The sequence below is a fragment of the Tauraco erythrolophus genome, chromosome 6 (assembly GCF_009769465.1).
Source record: "Tauraco erythrolophus isolate bTauEry1 chromosome 6, bTauEry1.pri, whole genome shotgun sequence".
Lineage (NCBI taxonomy): Eukaryota > Metazoa > Chordata > Aves > Musophagiformes > Musophagidae > Tauraco > Tauraco erythrolophus.
In genome coordinates this window covers 5,188,929-5,214,222 of record NC_141470.1, presented here as the reverse complement: position 1 = coordinate 5,214,222, position 25,294 = coordinate 5,188,929, and the positions used below count along the sequence as shown (strand labels likewise).

Genomic DNA, 25,294 nt, shown 5'->3' with positions numbered 1-25,294 from the left:
ACGTTAAAGACCAGAATGTATCTCACGTGTGAATGGAAAAAGTAGCTGGAACTTAGTCTTGTGAAGGTGCATCCCTCGATTAAACGTTGTTTGTGTGGCACTCAGTCCAACAAACGGTCCGAATTCAGCTGCTGCAAATTCCATTTTCCCCAGTAGAGCCTGGGATTGTCTCGTCAGCGAGTGGCGGTCTGGCAAACAGCATGGTTTGACACCGGCTCGGATGTGTGCGCTGCAGCTGTGTTACTTGTTGTTTTTCTACGGTGGGATTGAAGTTTAAAATCTTTTTTCTGTGAACATGTCTAATTTCTGATGGTTTTAAGAAAATGCCAAGGAGGCTTATCAGCAGGAAACAGCACAGAACAAAATTGAGAGGACAGATGAGTTGTTAATGGAAATAATTTATCAAATAATAGTTATTTTTATAAATCATATAATTTCTTTATTTTCTACATCCTAGGATACCAGATGGCCCCATTGATCAGGGACCAGCTGCAGGAAAGGTACATGCTTTAGAGGAGCAACTTTTAAAGGCCAAAGAACAGATAGAAAACTATAAGAAGCGGACAGGAGATGGTTGGTAGATAAGTTTTTTTTTTTTTACTACTAAAACAAGCTTTGGTATTCCATATCACAAATGTATTGATTTCTCAACCAATAATTCAGCTACAAGTGTTGATGCTTTAATGTGCTTTTTTTTTTTTTTAAACAAAAAAAAAATAGGAAGCCTTGGAAAAGACCATGAAATATTGAGGAGAAGGATTGAAAATGGAGCTAAGGAACTTTGGTTTTTCCTCCAGAGTGAACTGAAGAAGCTGAAAAATCTAGAGGGAAGTGAACTGCAAAGACGCATCGATGAATTTCTGTCTGATTTGGGTCATCAGGAAAGGTACCTTTACTAGTTGATCCTGCATATATGTTGTAAGGATTGTGGATTGATTTAAGTAAACTACTGATATACTGCTGAAAAATCTTAGCATAAATTACTGGTGTGTGGGCTAAAATATCATGTCTGAAGCATGAACATGAAATTATTACTTGTGTCTCATGAGACATAAAGTATATATCCAGCTTGTCACTACAGCTTATCGTATGACCTTTTAACTTAATATATTTCAATTTCTTTTATCAGAAGATCTGGCTTCTGGATGACAGTTGTTGCTTTTCAGTTGCATCTGTCTATATATGCACATATGTGCGTGTTTGTACATACAACAAAACCATTAAAAAAAACTTAAAAATGTTTTAGATATCTGGTTGTGCCTTTCATAAATACTAGAATGTAAGTTACGTTGATCATTGAGATATTATATAATTGGAATTCTTTGAAAATTGCGTAATATCTGAATTTCAGGACTAATCGTCATTCTGAAAAGTCACTTTTTTTCATAATTAGAACGTAACAGAATATTTCAGATAGAAATGACCTTTAATTACATTGTCATTATTATGTTGTTCAAAGATGTGTTGGAATTATATTTTCAGTTGTTGTTGATCTTCTGACCTCCCCATCGTTAAAGTACCTTTTGTATTACACTAAAACATTCTGTATGAGTTTTGTTCATACTGAACAAAAATAATCCAAGAAGTGTTAAAAATTCAGTAAAATCTGTCTGTAGTATTTATAACTATGTTCCCAACACAATTGCAATGGCAATTTGTGTCTTGTTAGTAAACAGTCATGAGAAAATATTTGATTTATCTAAATATAGCACCTTAAACAAGTATCTCTTTCCCCAAAAAGCTGAGATCTGTATGTGTGAACATCAGTAGTAGAGCATGGAGCCTTTGAAAATAATACAGTAGTAAAAGGAAAAAACAGTAACAATTTGCAATTATTTGGAAATAATGTAAGCACTATTTAAAACATAATTTACAAATAATGTGAATTTGATTATTAACGTGGACAAATAATTTAGTCCATTAAATTTTGTAATTTAATCTTCCACAATTCCGAAACGCAGCTTGTCACAGATTGATGGAGTTTAAAGTGAGAAGGAACCATTCAATTATTGAGAGTTATTACCTATATAAAATAGGCCGTTACATTTTATCCAGTTATTCCTCTGCTGAGTGCAATTATATCTGTTTGACTGAAGTAAAAGTACTGCTTGGCTGAAGCAGAATTTTCAAAAAGACCTGAGATCTTCAGTCAGCTGACAGAGAAGCGGTCACTTCCCTGGGCGCTTTGTTTCACTGGTTACCTGTGCTCAGAAATATTTGTTCTCCAGGGAATTTATTTCCCTTCAGGCTTCTTGGACGCCAGGTCATGGATTCTCAATGTACCTTTGAAACGATCTGTGCCAAAACTGGAGCAAGTAGTCTAATGCCAGAGTTACTGATGTCCATCATGGGAACACCACCACTCATGTGCACGCTACTGCTCTGCTGATGTAGCCACTGTCACATCAAGCAGTCGCTACAGTGGAACCTTGAGCAATGTTATGTGTTTGATGCCAGAAGATTTTTATGTCCCTGCTTCCCAGGATGAATTCTTTTCTTATTCCTTTCCTTCATATACCGATGACTATTAAGTCCTTGAGCCCAACTTGCAAGTTTTGGTGTTTCTGACAGCCTCATGTTCACGTTTGTCTGTGCTCTAGGGTAAGGTGAAACCCATACTAGAAATGCAAACTCCTTTATACTAAATAATAAAATCCTGCCTTGTAGACCTCTGGAAGTTGAGAGATGAGTCCCACTATGGAAGTCTGAAACCAGTGTGGTGCTGGAAGAACTCTGTATATGATGCAAGCAATTACAGCTGCTCTTCTGGTTTTTTTCTTTACTGAAGAATTTTCTTGTTGAATAAAAGTATTGTTTAGAATGACACAGTGGCTATCAAAAGCAGAGTGTCCTGGAGTCTGTTGAGTCCTAGTAGTAGATCTGTGTAGACCTTCCTGTGTGGTGAGGTCCCCAAAGAAGCCTAAAGTTATTGAAGCTAAAACCAAAGAGTCAGAAACTAGGTTTTATTAAGAGAAAATGTAGACAATTTTTTTACAATATGGTAATTCAAAGCAATTGCATAAGAGAAAACAGATGCAAAAATGTTTCTGGCATAGTCAGCCTGTGTTCCTGGTGCATGTACAACATTGGCTTCACACAATAAAATCATGGTGTGTTGCAGAACGCTCTCCTTGGTTGCCTCTAGCCCCAAGGAAGTTTGTTCTTTCACCGTGGAGATCAGGCTGTCTGCTTCTTTCCCTGTAGTCTTTCAGCCTTGCTGTGGGAGTTGCAGGAAAACTCCCAACTCTTTGTGTGTGCGTCCTTTGGTCTGGGGTGCACTGCTGGCTCTGGGGTGTTCTTCTCCCTTAGGATACACGGTGGTTCCCCAGGGAAGGAGTGGTCTCTTTTTCCCTCGACGTAGTCCATCTGGTCTCTTCTCCTGAAAGGAATATAACGTAAGCTTTTTGGTGGGGTTTTTTGTTATTGCTGCATTGTTTTTTTTAAAAGTCCATGTCGACTTGTTGGTTTTTTTAGAAGGACTTAACAAGTTGTCAGATACCCTTTTGTTGACAGTGATGTCTTAAAAAACTGTCACCTGTGTATCTTGGATAAATGGAACATTGCACGTGAAGCTAGTGTTACTTACTTTTATATATATACATAATCATATATCTTAGATGTTTTAATATATATTATAATCTAATATTTGCATTAGAAAGATTAGTGTTAATTATAAATACTTAAAGCAGTTTGTAATGCCCTCCTTATGTGGGAAAGCAGATAAAGGGATGGGCAATGATTAAATGATGAGATAGCTATGAAAGGAAAGCATCGAATATTTTTTTTTGTTTGTGAGGAAAGCTTGTTGTGTGGCAGAGAAGGCTTGTGTTTTGAGAGATGATAAAGACAATTTATGTGATTCTGGATAAGTAGTGTTAGAGTTCTTTGTTAATCCTGGTGCTGTTATGCAAATGGTCTACTCCTAATATGATGGTGCTTCTCTTGTTGGATGCCTTAACTACTCTTTCTTGGTTGTATCCTATGGATAGTGTAGTTTTTTCTCCTGGAGAGTGCCAGTCTTAGCAGATGTTTTTGTCCAGTATTTCACTACTGATTCTGTTTAAGGAACAATGTAGCCCAATACAGAGTTTCCTGCGTTACGGAGTACGTAATTTTATTCTTGTAGTAGCCATAGTGGAAAGGGTTGCTGAGAGTAACTTCATCTTAGCAGTGGAAAGACTATTTGATATCGAGTTAACAAACTAGAGCAGATTAATCCTCTAGCTGTCACGGTTGTTTCCGACGTTGGCATTATGTCATTTGCAAAGTGGCTGTTACTGAGTTAGTTCCATTCCTTCTCCTCCTGGGGAGCAGCTGGCATCAGGGCTTTTGTGGTCGCTGCCAAGGTTTGATGCATAATGTTTGGGCATATTTTCACGTTATTTCCTTTGAGTTTGCTGGAACGTATCACAATTTTTTTCCTTGAGTTTTGATTTGTTGATGTAAAGTTTCCGTGATGTTTAAATGTGATTTTGTCATATGGCTGGAATAAATGTCTAGACTGATCTTTAAAAATGTGTTAAACTTGACTGCCCTCCCCCCTTTATTTGTGACAATCAAATGCAGATGAAATATATAGGCAGATTCTTTACTTCATTTTGCTTTCCAGGAGAAAAATCCTTTTAAGAGCAACTCCAAGATTTAATTTATGATATGAAACAAAAATAAAAACAACAAATTTATATTCTTGTTTAGTAACACAATGAAAGACCAAGTTTGACTTACTAAATATTTGTAATGCCATTGACTGAAATTCTTTCTGCCATTTTGCCACCCACAATAGCCTCTGATAATCCTGCGCAGGCTCATCTTTTGTCTGCACCGAGCTATCCTGCTCTCACGGATCACTGGTCCCTCTACTTTTTAGCTCTCCACATGGAACCTGACTCTGGTCTTTGATATTAGTCTGTGTCTCTTCTAAATTTGTGTTGATAAGCCATCGTGATGGTCTGTCACACTCAAAAGAACTAGCAGATGTAAACCAAAAAACCACCATATTTCCCAGCGTAGCAATCAAAGAAAGACACCTGAAAGTGTGTTAAAATTTCTGTGAGATAACATCTGTGAATTTTTCACTTCCTGATTTATTTCAGAGTTGTGTAAGAGTAAATTTAAAAAAAAAAACCAAAAACCCACACACATTGTGGATACTATCTGAAAACTCTTGCATGGATTAATAAAATTTCCCACAAATCATTTGATATTCTTTATGGTTTATACTGTACAAAGCTGCCTTTCCCTAAAGCGTTGAGTCACTGAGGCTGTGTAAGGACTCTGTCATCATTCCTTTTACCTCAAAAATGATGGAAAATAATTATATTTCATCTGTAAGGCTGGTTATTTAAACTTACCTACTGCCTTTGCTTTGTCGTGGTCACCATGGCCAATAATATATAAAATAAAATTTGGACAACACTTTTTTTCCTTAGAAATAGGTAAAATTGCTTAACTGCTGAGAGGGAAAACGTGGTGTTTTTTTTTTTATTGGTAAACTTTGTCTTTTCAGTTATTTTATGCCGGTGTTCTATAAAGTAAAAGAACAGTACGTTGATTACTTAAATCACAAGTACAGAAAAGACTCTTTTAAGGCCAGTGAAAGAGGGCATTTGAAAATTGTTTAAAATATGGCTTTGGTTACATAGCTGCTTTTAATGATAGTAGAGGATTATTTTTTTTAATGTTTAGACCTGAAATTTATACTTTTTCTTTAAACGTCCAGCATAGTTGCATCCTGATTGGGAAGAAAAAGATATTTAAACTCCCAAGGAAATGCATAGCTTTCCTTTTTTAATTTGCCTGTTTGCCTATAATGTTTTCTGTAAATTGGAAAACACTGCTCCAAGAGGAGAGACTCTTTATCTGTTCAGTAATTTGTGTGTAATCCGTTGTGTTAGATCTACCGCGTCGTTAATTCTGTTCTAATTGTCCTTAAACTGCGTTTGGTTGTTATTTTGGGTATTATGTGTCTTTAATAGTTAGTGATTTGAAACCAGTTACCTGATGATACTTTAAATTGTTTATTTTTTCATACAAAGCCAGAATAGGGGGTTTCAAGCTCAGTTACCTTGAACAGAAATTCCGGTTTGTATGGTTTGAGATGAGAATGTCAATGTGGTGCTTCCAGTTGATTAACTGAGGGGGAACATGAGTGCTGCGGGACAGACTGGGCCCAGTGCTGTGCGGGGTTTGTGTGACGGGGCTCTGGCAGCCGAGCAGAGACGCGTCTGGAGTCCGTGGGACGACCCACGGCAGGGCGGGCGGCAGCGCCCTCAGCACCGCGGCTGCGGTAACAGCCACGCCGGAGCGATCCCATGGGTCAGGATCGCGTCCTGCGGGAAGGAGCAGTCTGTGGGCTGTCCCGTGAGGAAAGGATCCGCTGAAGCAGGAAAGAGTGCCAGGAGCCCTCCTCCTTCGGGAAAGGAGTGGCAGAAACAGCGTGTGAACCGACCTGCAACCCCATTGCCCATCCCGCCGCGCCGCCATGACAGGAGGTAGAGCGGGAAGAAAGGAAAGGCGGGAGGAGGAGGTGCTGTTTCTGAGGTCTGACTTGGTTTCTCGTGATCCTCTCTAGTAACTGTAAACGAATTGAACTGGTTTGCCCCCAAGCCGGGTCCGTTTTTCCCGGGACCACGGTCGGTGGGTGCTCTTGCCCTGTTCCCGCCTCCCCCTCAGCCCCGTGCGCCATTTTGTGCTCTGCCCGCACTGAGGGGAGCGGCTGAGCAATGGCGGGGCCGCCGCCGGGCTGAACCGCAGCAAATGTCGGTGATGCAGTAAGTCAGGGTCAGTGTTATTCGGGTGGGAAAACCACAATGAGTGTAGGAGAAGGGAAAAATACAGAGCCATAAACCCAGTTATTAGTGAGAGAAGGTTGTCTGGTAATTCTACTTATAAACATAGTTCCACCCCAGTTTGACTTATCTCAATATTTACCACGTAAACTGGTAAACTGTGGTTCCAGTACGAACAAGTGTTCTGCCAACAGTGGTCTCTTGTCCTTCACTGACAAGACCTCTTCAAAGGTTGTTAGGGGTTGTCTTCCCCTCACACTCCTTTTTGTCACTTCCCAAATTTCTCTGCCTTTATTCTCCCCCATCTCTTCCTACTGGTCAAACTTGTGGCTTATCAAGACTTCCAGGCAAAAATTGCAACATCCGAAGAAAGAATTAAGAAAAGTGATTCAAACTTAAAATTTTAGGGTTGTTATAGAGAAATTTTCAGCAATTTAAATACTCTCAGACTATAAAGCCAGCTGTGAAGTTATTGGTTCTGAATTGGGCTACCTGTACTTGTAGAACAGCAATTAATGTTTTTACAAATATTTTGAGTAGTTTGCCTCTAGTTTTGTGTTTCCTCCCAAAGCCACAGATAGAAAAAAATCTTTTCCTGGGTGGTACGGTTTGGGCTGTTTTTCACAAAGTTCCTGGCTAATCTTAGCAAATAAATGGCATATATCATTTTTCTTCTCATGACAAGGAGTTCTTTATCCTCTCATTATATCCACCAAACTGTGACAAACCTAAGAAGAGGATCTCTAGTGTATTAGATAACCTCAATTTAATATTTACTAGTTCCTGAAAATTCATGTTTTGTAGGCTAGGCTAGTGATATGACCATGAGTCTGTTTTGGATTTTGAATTTTATTTTTTTTTTCCATTTGAGTATTAGTAGCATGAAGTCGTTCTAAGCAGGCAGAGCGCTTACCTCCTTCCAGAGTCAGAAGGAGCTCCATGCAATAGAAAATACTGTTCACTAAACCTTGTAATCATATTCTGTGGCTAGTTTTCACTAATGAAAATAGAAGGATTACTGTTGTATCTGTGCTAAAGACATTCGTAATACTATATTCTATGCAAGCATAGTAAGACGATTGTAGGAGGTGAAGCAACAGTGCATTATAATAGAAGCTACTGCAGGAATTGCTATTGGACTTTCATCTGGGGCCACTGAATAATGTATCTGGCATAGAACTATTTCTTTTTAGTTTCCTTTAGCACATACCTGAAACAAATGCTTTATAGCAGCCGAGGAAGTGTTCTAACCCATCTCCTGTTTAGTGCTATAATTACTTATGGGTGTGGAACATATGTTAAACGGAGAACACGGTCTTTCTTGGCTGCTGTTTGGATTGTGGGGCAGGAAGTGCTATGAAGAAACTGTTTTTGAGGCTATAATTGAAGTGTCTTTATAACGTGTTTTTGATTTCATCTGATCCTCCACTTCAGTAGTGTTAAGATTGTTTCCCATTTTTTTAAAGATGGTTTTCCATTGTTGTTTACAGGTCAATAATGACCGACTTGTACTACCTCAGTCAAACAGATGGAGCAGGAGATTGGCGAGAAAAAGAAGCCAAAGATCTAACAGATTTGGTGCAGAGGAGAATAACTTATCTACAGGTAAGAGGATAGAGCTTTTAAATCAAGGTTAAATTTGTTTATTTTGCATACACACAGACACACACACATACCTATATATATGTCTGTCACTTAGCTGTACCCTTGTAATAGAATAATTATGTGACAATTTTTTTTTTCATATATATATGGAATGATGGTATTTCAAGCAAATCTTTGTTTTTTGGGGTTTTGTTGTTGGTTGTTTTTGTTTGTTTGTGGGGTTTTTTTTGATCTGTGGTTTTCACTGGGCTGTACTTACCTGTTTGGATTCTTTGTTTGATTATAAAATCTATTTTTGATTCTTTAGGGTATCAGAATGCATGCATATGTTTGCAAGGTGTTAAAAATATGTAAGTCTTTGTATGATACCTCTGAACAAGCAGCGACTTTTTAAAAATACGAGTATGCAAAATTGAAGTGCTCGTAAGTGTATTGTCCAGTCCTAGACTGTTTCAACAATTGTGAGAGACTCCTCATGGAGGCTCGTGTTTGTGAGTGCATAAAGCCTTTTTAATATATGTGCTTGTGTGTGCCTATGAAATTAAATAAAACTTGATCTGAAGGTTTTGGGGCTTCTATTCATGTATGAAGAGAAGGCTCCGAGGTGATCTTATTGCAGCCTTCCAGTACTTAAAGGGGGCCTACAGGAAAGCTGGAGAGGGACTTTTTTACAAGGGTGTGTAGTGACAGGACAAGGGGCAATGGCTTTAAACTGAAAGAGGGGAGATTTCGATGGGATCTAAGGAAGAAATTCTTCCCTCTGAGGGTGGTGAGGCACTGGAACAGGTTGCCTAGAGAAGTTGTGGCTGCCCCATCCCTGGAAGTGTTCAAGGCCAGGTTGGATGTGGCTTTGAGCAACCTGGTGTAGTGGAGGGTGTCCCTGCCCATGGCAGGGGGGTTGGAACTAGATGATCTTTGAGGTCCCTTCCAACCCAAACCATTCTATGATTCTGTGAATGCATGAAGCTATTTATGTAGTGAGCAAAAAGATATTTGATTTTCATTTGTGCTTGGTTTGCTTCACCTTGCATGTGTGCACCTCACCACTCTGTTTTGTATGGTCACCCCTCATGTCTGGTCTCTTCTCTACATAAACAGCCGAATTTGTGTCTCAGATTTTCATTATCTCACATTTCCCAGTTCAGCTATTGGAACCTTCTCTTCTATGACCAAGCTATGCAGTTGTCACTTGTTAAATAAAAAAAGATACCCTTCCATGGAAAAAATTCCCTGTAAGTTATGCAGGAGACATCACTTTTTTGTCTTCTTTGAACTCTTTCTTGAGAACTGTTCCGTGTTCTTTCATTTTTGAAGTCACTGTTTGGCAGTGGTGTGCTGTAACTACTTCTCATGCTGATAAATATGGCCTTTCTCTACCTTTTAATCTTCTTTCCCTGGATGCATTTGTTGTCTTATTTACACATGTGTGTATTTCTAGAGAGTGATTGCCATCCTGTTGTATGTTTTACAATGTTCAGGGCCTTAGTTCGAGACCAGGACCTCCAAGTGCGTACAGTAAATAACAAAAGTAAAAGGAGTTTAGGAGAACAGACCTCAAAATTGCAGCATTAAATAAATGCTTACATTGTTTTATAGTGAATTTGAAATAAATTTACATGCTGAGCAAAGAGGTGGGAGCCCAATTAACTCCTAAAATTTAGTTAGATGCGTATAATCTATGATAAAGGGCTTTCCTCTCTATAGAGGTAATTTATTCTCATTTTTAAAAAAAATGTGCAAACAATATTAAGGATGAAACCAGCACCACGTCACAACACTTACAGAATCCTAATATTTCGGATTTGTAGCACAGCTAGTTAAAGCCTTTCAGAAAATGTATTATATCCTGATGCACTTGCAAGAAAGGTGACTGTCTTTATCCTCGTTATCTTGGGAAGGAAACCTGACGATGAGAACGAGCAGATGGTTTACAGAAAGCACTGACATTAGGTTCAGAATTAGAAATAGGTTCAGCATACTTGGCTCAGTTTACATCGACAGGACATTTTTGTTTCTATTTTATTTATAAATTTGTTAAAAAGAAATCAATAAGATAATTTCTCTCATGGGAAGAACTGCTTTTTTTCATATTTATGCATTTAAAATATAAAATTCATCATTATGAGTTCATCCGGTAACAATGAGAAACATGCAAGAAAATGAGTTTCTCTCTTTTTTTTTTTTAAGTTTTAGTATTTTCTATATTACAGAAGAAATTACATTGTTTTTTGTTTTTAATAAGTCATCATTGGTAGATTATAGAAATTAGAAACATATAAATGTATCACTGCTGCACATCAAATTCCATGTGAATGTTTCACATGGATGGGTGTAGAAACTACATGGAAGGGACATGTTTTTCGATAGTAATTGTCTTTGAGGTTTAATTTGAAGAATGGCGATACATATTTTCCAAAAAATGTAATTTTAGCTTTGATAAATGTTGATATTTTTAGCTTTATAACTGTGCAGGGCATCAAAAATAGCACTAAATTCTTGGGTTTACCAAACATGCAGCAAGACATTAAAAATATTTGCATATTTTATGACGAAATAATATTACCCTGTTTATTCTGTGTCTCTTACGTTAGTTGAAACATTTCAGCTGTATTGAATGCTCAGTTTTTGTTGTACCTAAATGTGAAATAGAAATATGTGATGATCCTTCTCCCACTGAACTGTTCTTTCTTTCACATGCTTATTGTGTTTTTTATTAATCTCTTTTCAGGGTAAACGTACCTAAAGTTTTCAATCATTCTTCATGTGTGAGAATTTATAATACCTTTAATTTTTGCTTCCTGATGTCTTCCCTTAACACTAGTTCTTCCCTAGGCTATTAGAAGTGAGCATCCAGTAGCTGACAAGTGACAACAGACTGTTGATTTAGAGAACAGCACCAAAATACATTTTTTTTTCCTTACCTTACTTTTTATACAGTCTAAGATATTAATTAGCTAATAATAGGTCTCCCTTGAGTTCACGTCACTACAGAGCTATTGAAAATGATGCCCAAGATTTTTAATTCAGCTGAATTTTTGAAACTCAATCCACTGTGCTTACTTTTAAATTTAATTATCAATACAAGATTTCACTTGCCATGAGTCAGGCTTCCTTTGGTTAATTTCTTCTGGAATTCATGTCAATCTCCTCTGGACTTGACCAATTTCTAAATTTCTTAGACATTTGATTTATTGGCTTTACTCTTTACCAGTTCTGCCATGTTTCATGCACGGAAGTACGAGTCCCACTAAGATAACTAGCAGCCATTTCCCTGTGAATTTTCCATTTCCCACTTCTTTTTATAATCTGATTTTGATCTTCGACTTTGTCCCTTACTCACTACTTTGTTTCTTTGAAGGCTGCTTGATAAAAGACAAAAAAAAAAAAAATTACATGTTGCATGAAACTGTGGATAGGATGGTTCAAGTGCCTACATGTGTTTATGGGTGACCATTTACCTCCAGGTGTATGTTATTACCATCGCTCATAGAAATGATTCACACCTCGAGGCATGGTTAATTCTCAGTCTGTGCAACATTGCCTGAAGTTGAGGTGGAAACGTAGCCAACTCTTCAATGATAGAAAATATTCTTTCTTATGAGTAGTTACAGTCTTTGAGACGGGGCATTCACATGTACAATTACTACCATCTCTCTTCCTTTTCATTTTTGTTCTTCTGTCAGAAAAAAAAGGATGCAATCTCTTGCCTACATGCCTGCAAGCCAGACATAAGCTTTTGGAGCCCTTCTAAGGATTGAAGTGTCTCCTGTCTTGAATGAGTGTTACAAGTAATAATCCAAAACTGGAGTATGTCTGTGACTACACAGTTGGAACACAAGTTGGCCTATTTTCTAGTGTGGGTTTCAGGATTTTGAAGAGTACAGGGTGGACTGTTAGTAAGCAATATAAAGCAGTCCATGGTCTGAAATGACACACATACACCTCTGATCATAATATGACTCTATCAAAAACTAAAATACAATAAAAAAATCAACAACCCCCCAACTCCATGCCAAAAAGAACTATCTGGAACATATTTGTAATTTTTTTTTTTTGATGAAGAATAAAAGTACTGTATAGTTTTCTTTCTAGCACGTGTTGAACAGTGACAGCTGCATTATTTTAGGATGTCTCTCTGGGAAATCATTTAGCTGAATGATTGCGAATAGTGATGACTGCTACTTCATTTGGATAGCATTACCATAAATTTGATTTAATGAGGCTGCATTTAACTAGTTCGCTGTAGTTAGAGCAATGCTTAGAAAGCCAGGAGCTTACGTGTAGGCAAAAGACCTTTTTTTCGGAGATGTTCATTATCAAACAATTGAAGAGAATGTGCAGGAGAAATCAGACAAGGGCTTCTGTAGTACTGTATATTTTGGAAGCGATAGTGTGGGCGAATGATTATGAAGGCAGCAGTTTGTTTTCTTCCCCTTTTCTCTTATGCTTATTTTTGTTCTATTTATTTGAGGAAGTTTGTGATTCATCTTGCAGTCTCCCAATAGCAGAACGTTTTTGCCTCTAATTTTTAAAAAAATCAAAACATCTTGTTCAACTGTGAAGGTTAAAAATATAAGCAGGCGAGAAAGGTTACTGAGTACTCAGCAACATCATCAATTGTAACAGTCACAGTTTGCCGTATTCGTGCTGTTTAGTTGGGGTTGTGTATTTTTGTAAAGAAAAGAAAGTCGCTCACAAGACTTTATTCTGAGGTTTCTGAATTTCCCAGTATTTCCAGTGATTTAATGCGTCACTTAAATTTTTCTGTCTCAAAGTGTTTTAAGTCCTCTCTCTTTCCCTCCTCTTAAATTTAATGACATATCTTTTTAATAAAAGTGCTCATGCTAAAATGACAGCAGCAACAAGAAAAGCTCTGGGCATTCTGCTTTTGTGCAGAGGGATGTACCCTTCACAACTGTAAGTCTTGAAAAGTGTAGACTTGTATCCTTCAATAGTTCAAATCTAATGTATTTCATCTTTTCCCGGTTATTCCAGTCACAAGAAACAAACTGTAGTGTGTTGTGGCAGTTGTGGTGTGCTGTTAGTGTCGATAAATCCAAACTGATTTGGAACAAAGGCAAAAGTAAATTTCAAAGTGGGAAAAAAATCTCATTAGAAAGTTCTCTATCAGCATTTACTGGTTTTATTGGGAAGAAGGGACACTAGCTAAAGGACTCAGCTATGGGTCTGTATGGGCACTGTTCTGGGAGAAGAGATGATTTCTTTAATGGGCAGACCTTGCAGTGCTTCAGTTTTCCCGTGGTTGACCCAGCATCCTTAGGTTTATTTGAAAACTTTCCGGCATTTACTCTAAATACATCGAATCCTGATAATTTTTGTCCTGGAGGGAAAAAAACGTCATGAATAGCAGTTGTAGTTTCTGAATAGATTTAAGAAGTAGACCTAGGGATAGGGTTGGACTAAATGACCTTTAAAGGTTCCTTCCAACTCGAACTATTTTATGATTCCATGAATAGCACACTTGAATAGTCTCATCTTGAAATGACAAAGGTAAGATTGAAGCACTGGCCAGGCAAACAGGCTTCTTGTTTGCTTAGGAAATATAGCTCCAGTCAAGATTTATGGTTTTGAATTCGTAGTATTGACATGCTTCGGCTGTGTCTTCTGATTGTCTTAAACTTGACAACTATGTCCGTTATTAATTGGGTTAAACTTCAATTGTTTGACTCACATAACTCACTTATTTAATTATAAATGAATCGGCGCCGCTAGTGGTCAGCAGAATTGAACGGGGGTCACGACAGTCACGTGGCTGTCTATATCTAAGGGGAAGTCATTGAAAAGAACAATTAATAGATTCTGTCTCAGTTTCAGGTTTACTGACAGACTGGTAAGGCCTAAAAATGGAGCATCTAGCAGATGTTTATTGTTACTTTGGCACATTCTTTTCCGCAGCATCAGTGGTTTAACGTTTTCTTAATGCAGAATTTTGTGTGGAAATACGTGGGGCAGGTAGAGGCAAGAAAGTCTTAGTGCATCAACTAGAGAAGACTGAGGTAGAGGCAAGAAACTCTTAATGTAGAGAAGGCTGAAGTTTGCACTTACCCTTCTTTAGCTGGCAAAGGATCCATTAGTTAAAAACGCGTAGGAAACTCATTTGATTAGTCTTGGTGCTTCCAGAATTACTTGAATTGTCTTGGGAAATGATGTCATTTAAATAGTTAATCAAAAACGAAACTGTCTTTAAAACACATTTTGTCAAATAAAGTTTCTATACCTGGCCTACTTCAGATTTGGAAGTGTGGCTGGAACTGAAAACTTCTTATAAAGCCCCAGGAGCTCTGTGTGCTGGGATTGTACCCAATCATCCCTCTTCCCATGCAACCCAAAACCTTCTTATTGGGAGATTTAGTTTTACTTCTGATTGATTCTCAGGAGTGTTTGTCATTGGATATGCATTTCATTCTTCTTCTTTCTGTTTTACTGCTACATAGTTTAATAGTTCCAAATTACCTACTGAAAGTCTTGGAATTGAAATTTAAGTGTGATTATGTTTGTAATCTGACATTTTGTCCAATGAGTGATTAGTGGATAATTTTAATTTGTTTTTTGTAGTTGCACATCTCTGGCTCTTATTCATGTTTTTGGTGAACAGATTTTTTCATTGTGTATTGAACCATCTTTACTGTTTGATATTATAAAGCTCATTTGTATTTTGCAGTTGTTTTCCCATTTTTGCCAGGTTGCTGAATTAATTGCACAGCACTGGAAGAGTGATTTGATTCCTTCTCTGTAACACTAGAAAAGAAAACTTAGGCATATGCATGAAGATAAGCATTTAAAAAGTTAGTCTCTTGGGCAAAATAGATTTTAAAGTGAAACAAAAGAATTAAAGGGAAAGCAGAGAGGAAGCCAATTTTTCTGACTTTTGTGAAGGTTTAGAACGAGTCTAAATAGTTTCTGTCGCGTATGAAAATGTAAAAATTATTTGACTTTTGAATGTCTTGGCTCATCTTCTTAAAGTTATTTCGTAAATTCAGTACCTGGCAGAACGGTATTAGGATAATAACCACTTTAATAAAGGGTGATCACAGCTGGTATCCATCTGAGGTTTCCTCTAGAATTTCTGTAGGGTGGATTGAGGACCACCATGTGGTTTGTCCATCTGCAGGTTGAGATGTTTCACTCAGGCTGAAGCTGGTGTGTTGTAGCAGGGTAGGTGCAAGCTGGAGGAGTTAACATGAGAGGCAGATCAGGCTCCCTGTCTCTCGAATCAAAGACATAATATTTCTGGCTGGAGAAGGAAGGAAGTTTTCCTGCAGCAGGTGTGTTGGGGTTTTACCCTGGCAGCCAACCGAACCCCACGCAGCCACTTGCTCACCGTCCTCCTGCTTCCCGGGGACAGGGGAGAGAATTGGAGGGGTGAAAGTAAGGAGGATCGTGGCTTGAGATAAGAAAAATATAATTATTGACATGAAATGAAATGACAATAATAATAAAAATGTACAAATGAGTGCTGCACAATGCAGTTGCCCGCCACCTGCTGACCAATGCCCAGTCCATCCATAGCTAGTGATCCTGGAGGAGAGAGATCCCGAAACAGCAATTCCAGAAGGGAGAACGAGCCCGCTGCCTGGCCAACCCTCATCTGTATACTGAGCACGACGCTGCATGACATGGAATATCTCGTTGGCCAATTTGGGCCCGTTGCTCTGGCTGTGCTCCCTCCCAACTTCTTGTGCACCTGCACCCTGGCAAATCATGGGAAGCTGAAAAGCCCTTGATTTCTTAGCAACAACTAAAACCATCAGTACGTTGTCAACATTCTTTTCAAAGTAAATCCCATACTAAATCCAAAACACAGTGATATTCTAGCTAAATAGAAAATTAACTCTATCCCAGCTGACACTAGGACAAGCTGGAAGAAACTTTGGAGTTTTATTTTGTTTTTTCCCTCCTCAAGTATTGAGGGGAGCTGGTGTGAAAAGGAACCGTTACAAGTGGCATCACAAAGAAAGGGGAATAGAAGATGGTGTGAATTGTGTTTGTGATAACTAGGATGAGAAACATCTTTCCTTGACATCGTTCTCTCAAAAACCAGAATTTTCCACACAGTTTGGGTGGGATGATCTCCTCCAGCAGACCATGTAGCATTAAGGAATGAAATGTTTATTGAAAATACAAAAAAGAACACCTTTGCTAATGAGATCATGCTGTGTTTATGAGGTTACTTTGTAATTTGCAGCCGTCTGCTTGCCAGCACTCTAATCTGTCTTGACTCATTGGATGAGAGTACCTTTCTCCAAACTTCTTTAAATTTCCAAACACCACAATAATTTCTCTTATACTAAAATAAGATTGCCCTGTTGTAAGAGGTTTAGACAGTTTAATAGCATGGGTGTAATCTTTTCTGTGCCAGCTAGAATAAGACTCAGGCACATTTGATTTACTACTATAGATTTTGCCTATGTATGTTTCAAATAATCATGTTTCTGACAGTTTTCATTTTATTTTAATTTTGTTGCTGTTGTTGTATGCTTGTAATCTGAATGTCAAAACACCCCAAACTGTGATTTTGGTGCCACATATTACATCAAGCAAATACTGTGGTGGTTCATCGTCTTGCAGCAGGTTATGGAATTAGTGGAGTGTGTTTTCATTTTACTCAAGAGCACTCAGTCACCCAGTAAGGAATAAGAAACAAAAATGAACTCACGATACAAATAATGCGCTAGAGAGCATTATACCTATTGATTCTTTTGTTTAATATGTAGAATTATGGGAATAGAGATATGGTCTTTTCTCACTATTCTTGCTGATAGTTCAAATGAAAATATTGCTGTTTGTTTAGAGGACAAACCCACTCAGTAATGGGTGTTTCCCACTTATAGCCCCTTATAACTATAATTTCCCCTCAAAATTTTTTCCACAATACTTTTTTTAATACTTCCCACGACTGAATATTAAAATTGCAGATTACAGTCATCTGCACTGAGTTTTGAGTTATGTACATGAGGGAAGACAGCCTTTAATGCACATATAGATATACAGTTGACTAATGCCATTGAGTAACAAGATCTTGGAGTTACCACAGATAATTAAGGTCCCTTCCAACCCTAACCATTCTACGATTCTATAATTCTGTGAAAATGTTGTTGCAGTGCTCAACAGTATTTCAACAATGCACGTGCATCAAGGATAAACTGCAGCTCTGGTCTTTTCGTATCAGAAGGGCTGCAATGAAACTGGAAAACTGGGAGAGGAAAGTAATGTGGATGATCAAATACATGAAGCTGGTATCTCTGAGAGGAAAGACTAAATAGATGAAGATTTCAGCCTACTGAGAGAACCGAGAAGGGGGTGTGGTATGTAGAGGTCTACAAAATCTTGAGTACCCGGGAGAACTTGAGTAGGGAATGACAGACTAATCTCTTCCTAAGATGATGTATTTCAATACAAGGCTTGTGTTGTGCTGCTTTTGCAGAATTAAACTTAAGGCTGAATTTTACAAGGCTTTACATATTTGGGGCGGTCAGTCATAATAGCACAGAATCTATTTCAGTTTCCTTCATCTTCTTGTGAAGACTTATAGTGACAGCATTCCTTTGGTGAACCATAGCTACTAAAAGTAATTTTTCAATAATTTTATTTAAAGGCTGATGGTTCCTGTTTGGCATGTCTCAATTAAAATAGGTTTTAAATGGATGCAGGAGAACCATTTTAAATAAGTCTTATGAAGATAAAGTAGCTACCAAGTCAGTTATTCAAAAGAAACCATTCAAGGATATTCCTTCAGACAGGCAAACCGATGAGTGTTGATTAAATCCAAGACTAAACATTATTTTTTTTATTGCTAATGCAGCTTTGTTAGTTTGCAATGTAACAGTGAAGGAGATGTCAGTCAGACCTCTGTAACTCGGCCATGCTCATGTGGCTTGCAGAGTTCCTTACAAACATTGGCAGGTACTAGGAAGAATTAAGGAGATACATTCTGGGCACACTACTTTCCTTGTAACCCAGGTAGGGGAGGTCATTTGCAGCCTAAAGGACTGTAGAACTTCTTAAGGGAAGGACGAGCTGGAATCTGCTGGTGCTTACAGGTGGGAAGTAATGGGATTTTTATTTAGGACAGAGGTGAACTGTATCAGTTTAGTGGAAACCCTGAATTTTCTGACAGCAGCAGCGTATACCTATGTTATTGGTGATGAAACACCATCAAATCCATTTTGCCGGTTAATAAAAATACACTTATATTTTAGGTGACATGTAGCATTCCCTTCCACAGAAATACGTCATTTTAACCATTTTACAGTTCTGGAAATCTGTTACAATTTTCAGTTGCAGTGTTCGTTCAAAAATAAAAGGTGTAAACTCTGGCATGGTTTGATAATCTAGTCGTCTACATATTGAAGTATGTTTTGTGTGCTTGGCTGGTTGGTATTTTTGTTTGTTTGTGTTTTTCTGTGGGGTTGGTTGGTTGGTTGGTTTTTAGTGCAGTTGTACAGCTGTTACGTTACAGGGCTTGGCAATCCCAGAGGTCCCTTCCATCCCTCTCGATGATGTAGACAACTCAATTGGATATGAGTCTGCGATGAGCAGCGTAGGTAGGGATGAGAACAGAGTGCACTGCTCATTTAAATCAGAGATTTAAAATCCTGTTCTGTGACTTTGTTCCAGGAGGAAAAATCTTCTGTCAGTCTTCACTGGGTTTGAGATTGACTGTTGTCATCCTTTATCAACTCAACACCTTTGTAGGTTGCTTGAGTTGGCCACTTTTGGCTTATGAACACACAAACTATTCTGATGTGCACAACGTGACTGTAGTTTTTCTTCTTGATGATTATTAATTCCACTTTTTTCAAGAAATCCCAGTTGAAACTGTGATATATCCGAGTAGCTCTAGTTTGTTTTTTTTTTCTTTTAAGTTCTCAATAAATAATTTAAGATCAAATACTGCCTTGTCTTAAAATTTGAGTATAGCAATTTGAAAAAACCACAGTCATAAAGAAATTAACTTACTTTCTACTTAAGTCACAAACTAATATTTATATACATACTTTCTACTTAAGTCTCCAAGTAATGTAAAAACCCAAGTAAGTGCATTATATTAACATTGGTAAGCAGCCACGGTATCAAAATATGTTTCTTTATGTGATTCCTACTTGATTTCCATAATATTGTTACTAAGCAATTATATAAAACTTGCATTTGCATGCAAGAAAGTTAGAAGGGCCTTCCTTATTAATGTTTACGTGACTTCCTATACGTCATCAATTAATTGCTTTCCTTTTCAAGAGGACACAGGCATTTTAAGGTAATAGAAAGTGTAGAAAACATTATCTATGGTATTTGCTAAATATTCTCAGAGATTATCCTTTCAAAATAGTTACAAAAAAGTTAGTTTCAATAAGAATTTTTGCTCTGTGGAAAAAACCAGGAAGACAGTCTTGTCAACAGGGACATAAAGTATGTTATTATGTCTAAGATACCTGTTGTTCCTTTTGCATGCTTTCTTTAAAATCAAGATTTTTTTAAAATGTCTCAACAAAAGTATATTGCAAAATCATTAATTCACTTGAAAAATAAATCAAATGAAATTCTGTCTAAGCCAATTGATACCTTGTGACAGACTTGTATGTCCTACTTTTTGATAAATACATTTTGCTAATGCTTCAGTTTTGGCCATAATAGTTCTTTTTAACAATCTAGTTATAATATGTCACACAGTGGTATTAAAACTCTTCTGAGATGCTCTGTATAAAGTATGAATTATTAAGTAGCAGTTAAAACATCTAGACACATCTTTCAAAAATAGAAGTAAAACAGATAAAGAAACACAAAATACAATTTTTCAGCTTTTACAACTGAACACTTATGTCTGCTTCTGCCGATTCTCTAAATAACAGAAACAAGCTGCTTATTTTTTTTTTTTAATTAGCCTAATAGTTCAGTTAAAGAAATAACGCCATAACAATGTACACTTTTGTCTTTGGGATTTGAGCTGAAGTCTTTTCTACACAGTAACAGTTAATAGCAGAAATTTTTTCTACTTGCACCTGCTGTCCCTGCTCCTCGTTGCGTGGTGTAAATGTGTCCGTAGACTTAGGCAGGAGAGATGTTTTCACGGGATTCTTTCTTTGTAGACTTGCACACAATACTTCCTCTCCTAAAACACTGTGGGAAGTAGATTTATTGTCGTCTCAAAGATATCTGTTAGATTTATTCTCAAGTTATCTGTTAGATTTGTGATAGCAAGAGTACTGGTCTGAGGAACAAACTTGGGAATGGAGATTTTATTTAAATTATTGTTTTTCATAGCTTGCTAGGTTTTCAATCAGCTATTTTTTCCTTAAAATGAAAAAAAACCAAAACCAAACAAATTCTGAAGTAACACTAGTTGTGAAGTTTGTTGTGTTTTTTTTTTTATTTTTTTCATTCCAGATCTGAACTGTTCTCCCCTTCTTTACACAACTGAATGCACAAATTAAAAGTTTTTATTAAGTATTTCAGGACTCAGAATATTCATATTATCTTTCAGATCACTTGATGGAGAGATCTCAGTTCTCCAGAAGGTGCTTGTTGGTTTTTGGAAAGACCTGATTTATTGCAAATTGACAGAAATTTTTTTTTTAAAGTTGTTTACATATGAGAGGAACAGAATTTATATTGATGCTCAAATATCAGTATTCTCACAGCTTAACTGAAAACTAACTTTTCATCCTAGAGATTTTATAAAAAAAACTTCTTAGAATGCAGAAGTATGTCTAGAGACATGCAAGGATGGATATATACAACTAAGTACTATATTTTACAGAAATAAAAACTTCTGTAGATTATGTTGTGTTGTCCACACCTAAAAATGTTTATTACTTTCTACTTTTAAACGTAGCATTCACAACAGGTAGACGTTTGCCTCTTTTGTTGTTGTTTCTCGGATCGTGGAAGTGTAATATATTATTTTATTGAGAGTGCATGCAGATTAAAATAGTGTCTTTTATCAGTGCTCAGAGATGTGTTTTATATTCTGTGTGGTCAGTTAGGCTGGGAAGCAGCCCGTTAATAAGCGTTTGTTTTATTCTGTGTCCTGTAGACAGGTGGACGTTTTCTTTCGTTGGATGACATGCATGCTGCTTGAAAGAGAACTAACAAACTTGGAAAAAGCATTCCAGCACTGAGAATCGTGTTGATGAAACGTGAACTCTTGAGTCCAAATGTTAGCTTATTCTGACAGATTTACAAATGAGAAAGTAATTTAAAGCCTTGAAGGTCTATTTTACATTAGGGTAGTGAAGTGCATTCAGTAACTCTTCATGTTCACAGAGAAGAATTCACATAAAATTTGCATGGAGCTGAAGCTTGCTCTTCCATTTTAATAGGAGGTGTATTACAGCAAGATGGCTTGTGTGATTTATGATATGAGTTTTTCAGAAAAAAGTTTGCCTTTGTGTATGGCTTCTCTTCAGCTTCACTTTTTCATCCGTGCTTACAGAACCCGAAGGACTGCAGCAAAGCTAAGAAACTGGTGTGCAATATCAACAAAGGCTGTGGCTATGGTTGCCAACTCCATCATGTCGTCTACTGCTTCATGATCGCGTACGGCACTCGGCGGACGCTCATCCTGGAGTCTCAGAACTGGCGCTACGCTACCGGTGGCTGGGAGACTGTGTTTAGGCCTGTGAGCGAGACGTGTACTGACAGGTCAGGTGCCACCACTGGACACTGGTCAGGTAGGACCTCATGGCTCAAATAATTTCTCCTTGTTTTTTTCAGCTTCATTACCGTAGAACTCTCTTGATACCTCTTTCTATAAAGTTATGTGGAGCGTAACAGCTATGACTGCAATTGTATACATAAGCATCTTTTAAGTCTTATTTTTTCATTCCATTGAAAAAAAAAAATCCTTATTAAGATATCTCTGCTTTGGCAGAGATTTTTTTAGTATAAAGTTTTTTCATTTGAGCCTTGAATTATAATCCTTTAGCAGTCTGCCACTGCATTATGTGCCAGATCTGAATCTAATTTTTCTGGGAAGAGAGTATTAAGTAGAGGCTGTTGTTGGTAAATTTTAAAACAATTAAGCATGTTTCAAATATAAAGCCAAAGAAATGCAAAGAAAATGGTGTCCAATAGTCATTCGCACCCCAACAAAATAATGAAAATAATTGAAGTAATTTTTAATGTCAACTGAACTGACTCAAAATTTAGGTTGTAAAAACAGTGGCAATGTTAAATGCTTTTTTATTTGTAGATCAGCAAGTTGATCCATTCTTATAGTAGGCTGAACAATTTTGCTAGGATTGCTAGGGAGGCGTTCATGCTTGGAGGATCAGATGGCTTGTCTGGAAGCAAACAGCATTCATTTTAATGGAATTAACATTTTTCAGGTATACAGCACAACTGGAAATGGATGGCAATACGCTTTTTGCTCTCAATTTATGATGAATGCTAGGAAGAATTTTTTTTAAGTTAAATTTCTGCACAGATAATTTTGATGTGAACAATTGTCAGCTTTGTAAAACATGGATTTTATTGACTCTCCCACTTTTGTTAGGCATACTTATTTTTTCTAAGTCCGTAACTGGTATTACAGTGGGAGTTTTAAATGCTCTAAGAAACGCAGGGAAGACAGTTGATCAAAAAAGAATAAAACTGACTGTTCTTACCCAAGACTAGGTAAGTTTAGTGGGATGTCTTCCTTGATAAAAGGAGATAAAAGTGATGAGGTGGCCGAGTGGTTAAGGCGATGGACTGCTAATCCATTGTGCTCTGCACGCGTGGGTTCGAATCCCATCCTCGTCGGGAAGTTACACTTTTATGGACAGTAGGATTGAGTGCACCCTCAGCAAGTTTGCAGAAGACACCAAGTTGTGTGGTGTTGTGGACACGCTGGAGGGGGAAGGGATGCCATCCAGAGGGACCTTGACAGGCTGGAGAGATGGGCCTGTGAGAACCTCATGAAGTTCAACAAGGCCAAGTGCAAGGTCCTGCACGTGGGTCGGGGCAATCCCAAGCACAAGTACAGGCTGGGTGGAGAACGGATTGAGAGCAGCCCTAAGGAAAAGGACTTGGGAGTGCTGGTGGATGAGAAGCTCGACATGAGCCGACAATGTGCGCTGGCAGCCCAGAAAGCCAACCGTATCCTGGAGTCCTCAACACAAGAAGGACATGGAGCTACTGAAACGAGTCCAGAGGAGGCCACGAAGATGATCCAAGGGCTGGAGCACCTCTGCTATGAAGACAGGCCGAGAGAGTTGGGACTGTTCAGCCTGGAGAAAAGAAGACTCCGGGGTGATCTTATTGCAGCCTTCCAGTACCTGAAGGGGGCCTACAGGAAAGCTGGAGAGGGACTGTTTACAAGGGTGTGTAGTGATAGGACAAGGGGCAATGGATCTAAACTGAAAGAGGGGAGATTTAGGTTAGATATAAGAAAGAAATTCTTTACATTGCGGGTGGTGAGGCACTGGAACAGGTTTCCCAGAGAAGTTGTAGATGCCCCATCCCTGGAAGTGTTCAAGGCCAGGTTGGATGAGGCTTTGGGCAACCTGGTGTAGTGAAGGGTGTCCCTGCCCATGGCAGGGGGGTTGGAACTAGATGATCTTTGAGGTCCCTTCCAACCCAAACCATTCTATGATTTTTGGAAAAAAAAAAACAAAACCAAAAAAAAATTGAGTTAGACATAGGTGGAATGTTAATTTTAATAATATTTTGTATTATTGGCAGCGATAGTCCACATAGTAATTATGGGATGAGTAGATAAGCTAACAATGGGTAGAGAATGGGCTAGGCTATGGACAAAAACAATTTAGAGTGGGAAACAGTGAGGGAGATGCTGCGCCACTTTTCAGGCTATAGCTGTTTTATTTATCAGCACTGATGCAAATTTTGATTATTAGCATGTGGCACATTGATCTTATCCCAGAAAGGAGTTTTGGCTCAGTAACTCTCCATTTAAGGACACGTAAGAAGGACTGGTACTTTTTATTATTTATGTGAGTGGTGCAAACAGATTCAAGAATTTCTTTCCAGTACGTCCTGAAGGATCTATTTAGCAGCAACAGTTGTGACTTGGGTTTCATTGGGACGTTAAAAAAATTTGTAGGGATTTTCAACAGACGATTGTGCAGACTGTGCTCATCAGTAAGAGCCAGTGCACTGGTGAGATGTTGTTTTAGTGTACAGTTTTCCCATTGGAACCACATGGCTTCTGCAGAGCGTTACTATCCCAGTGCCACAGAGACAATGAACAGTTTGTCCATTTGGATTGTAAATATAAATATACAGTCTTTCGTTTGGATTATAAATATAAATATATAATTTGTCTGTTTGGATTAGCAGGCAGAGCTTTTCAATTCTGAGTGACGGAATCCGATTTCCCCTCCATTGTCTTCGTTCTTCCTCTTCTGTTGGCTACCCCATACATGGATTTTGGATGGTGTGTGAAGTTAGATGCAGGGAAGAATGGCCAAATCTCTAAATCACCAGAGACTGTACCCTGGAGTCACAAGAAATATTCCTCTTCCTTCATTTCTGGCAGGTGCAGGGTTACACTGTGATTCAGGGGTACTCTGAACTAGTCACTGGGCTTGAAAATTAACATCATTTCTGAGGGAAAAAAATATGTAGATGTTCATTCCTTCACTACTTCTGTCTTTCTGTCTTTGAAATGGTGGAACATGTGGCCAGTCCCATAGGTACTTTCAGACAGGGAATAATTGTCTGTTCTGACAAGTGTCACAGGTTTCAGTTGTCATTCCATAGTGACCGTGCCTCTCACAGTTTCCTGAAGTATTTGAGTCCTCGAGCCTGTGATAGGCAGAACTGACACCTTGCAAGGATTTCCAGTTACATCCAGTGGCACTGTCTGTATCTTCAGCAGTGGTACTGCTTGGAATGATTGCTTTAGAGTTATTTTACTTCCTACTGAAAATTCTTGGGAGCTG

The 25,294-nt window shown here is 38.0% G+C and overlaps 1 protein-coding gene and 1 non-coding gene across 3 annotated transcripts in view; both read left to right on the top strand.

Annotated features, from left to right (window-relative positions):
• The window catches only part of FUT8 (fucosyltransferase 8), a 58,318-nt gene that overhangs the window by 9,111 nt on the left and 23,913 nt on the right, over nt 1-25,294 (top strand). The window contains exons 2-6 of one of the 2 annotated variants that reach the window (XM_086613503.1): nt 458-573; nt 721-886; nt 1,641-1,721; nt 8,255-8,393; nt 21,844-22,081. In XM_086613503.1, the coding sequence (XP_086469629.1) occupies nt 458-573; nt 721-886; nt 1,641-1,721; nt 8,255-8,393; nt 21,844-22,081 (740 nt within the window). The remainder of the gene's footprint in view (nt 1-457; nt 574-720; nt 887-1,640; nt 1,722-8,254; nt 8,394-21,843; nt 22,082-25,294) is intronic. The other variant, XM_086613504.1, reaches the window with a different exon arrangement.
• TRNAS-GCU (transfer RNA serine (anticodon GCU)) lies at nt 23,072-23,153 on the top strand. Its single transcript has one exon. It is a non-coding gene; the product is annotated as a tRNA-Ser (tRNA).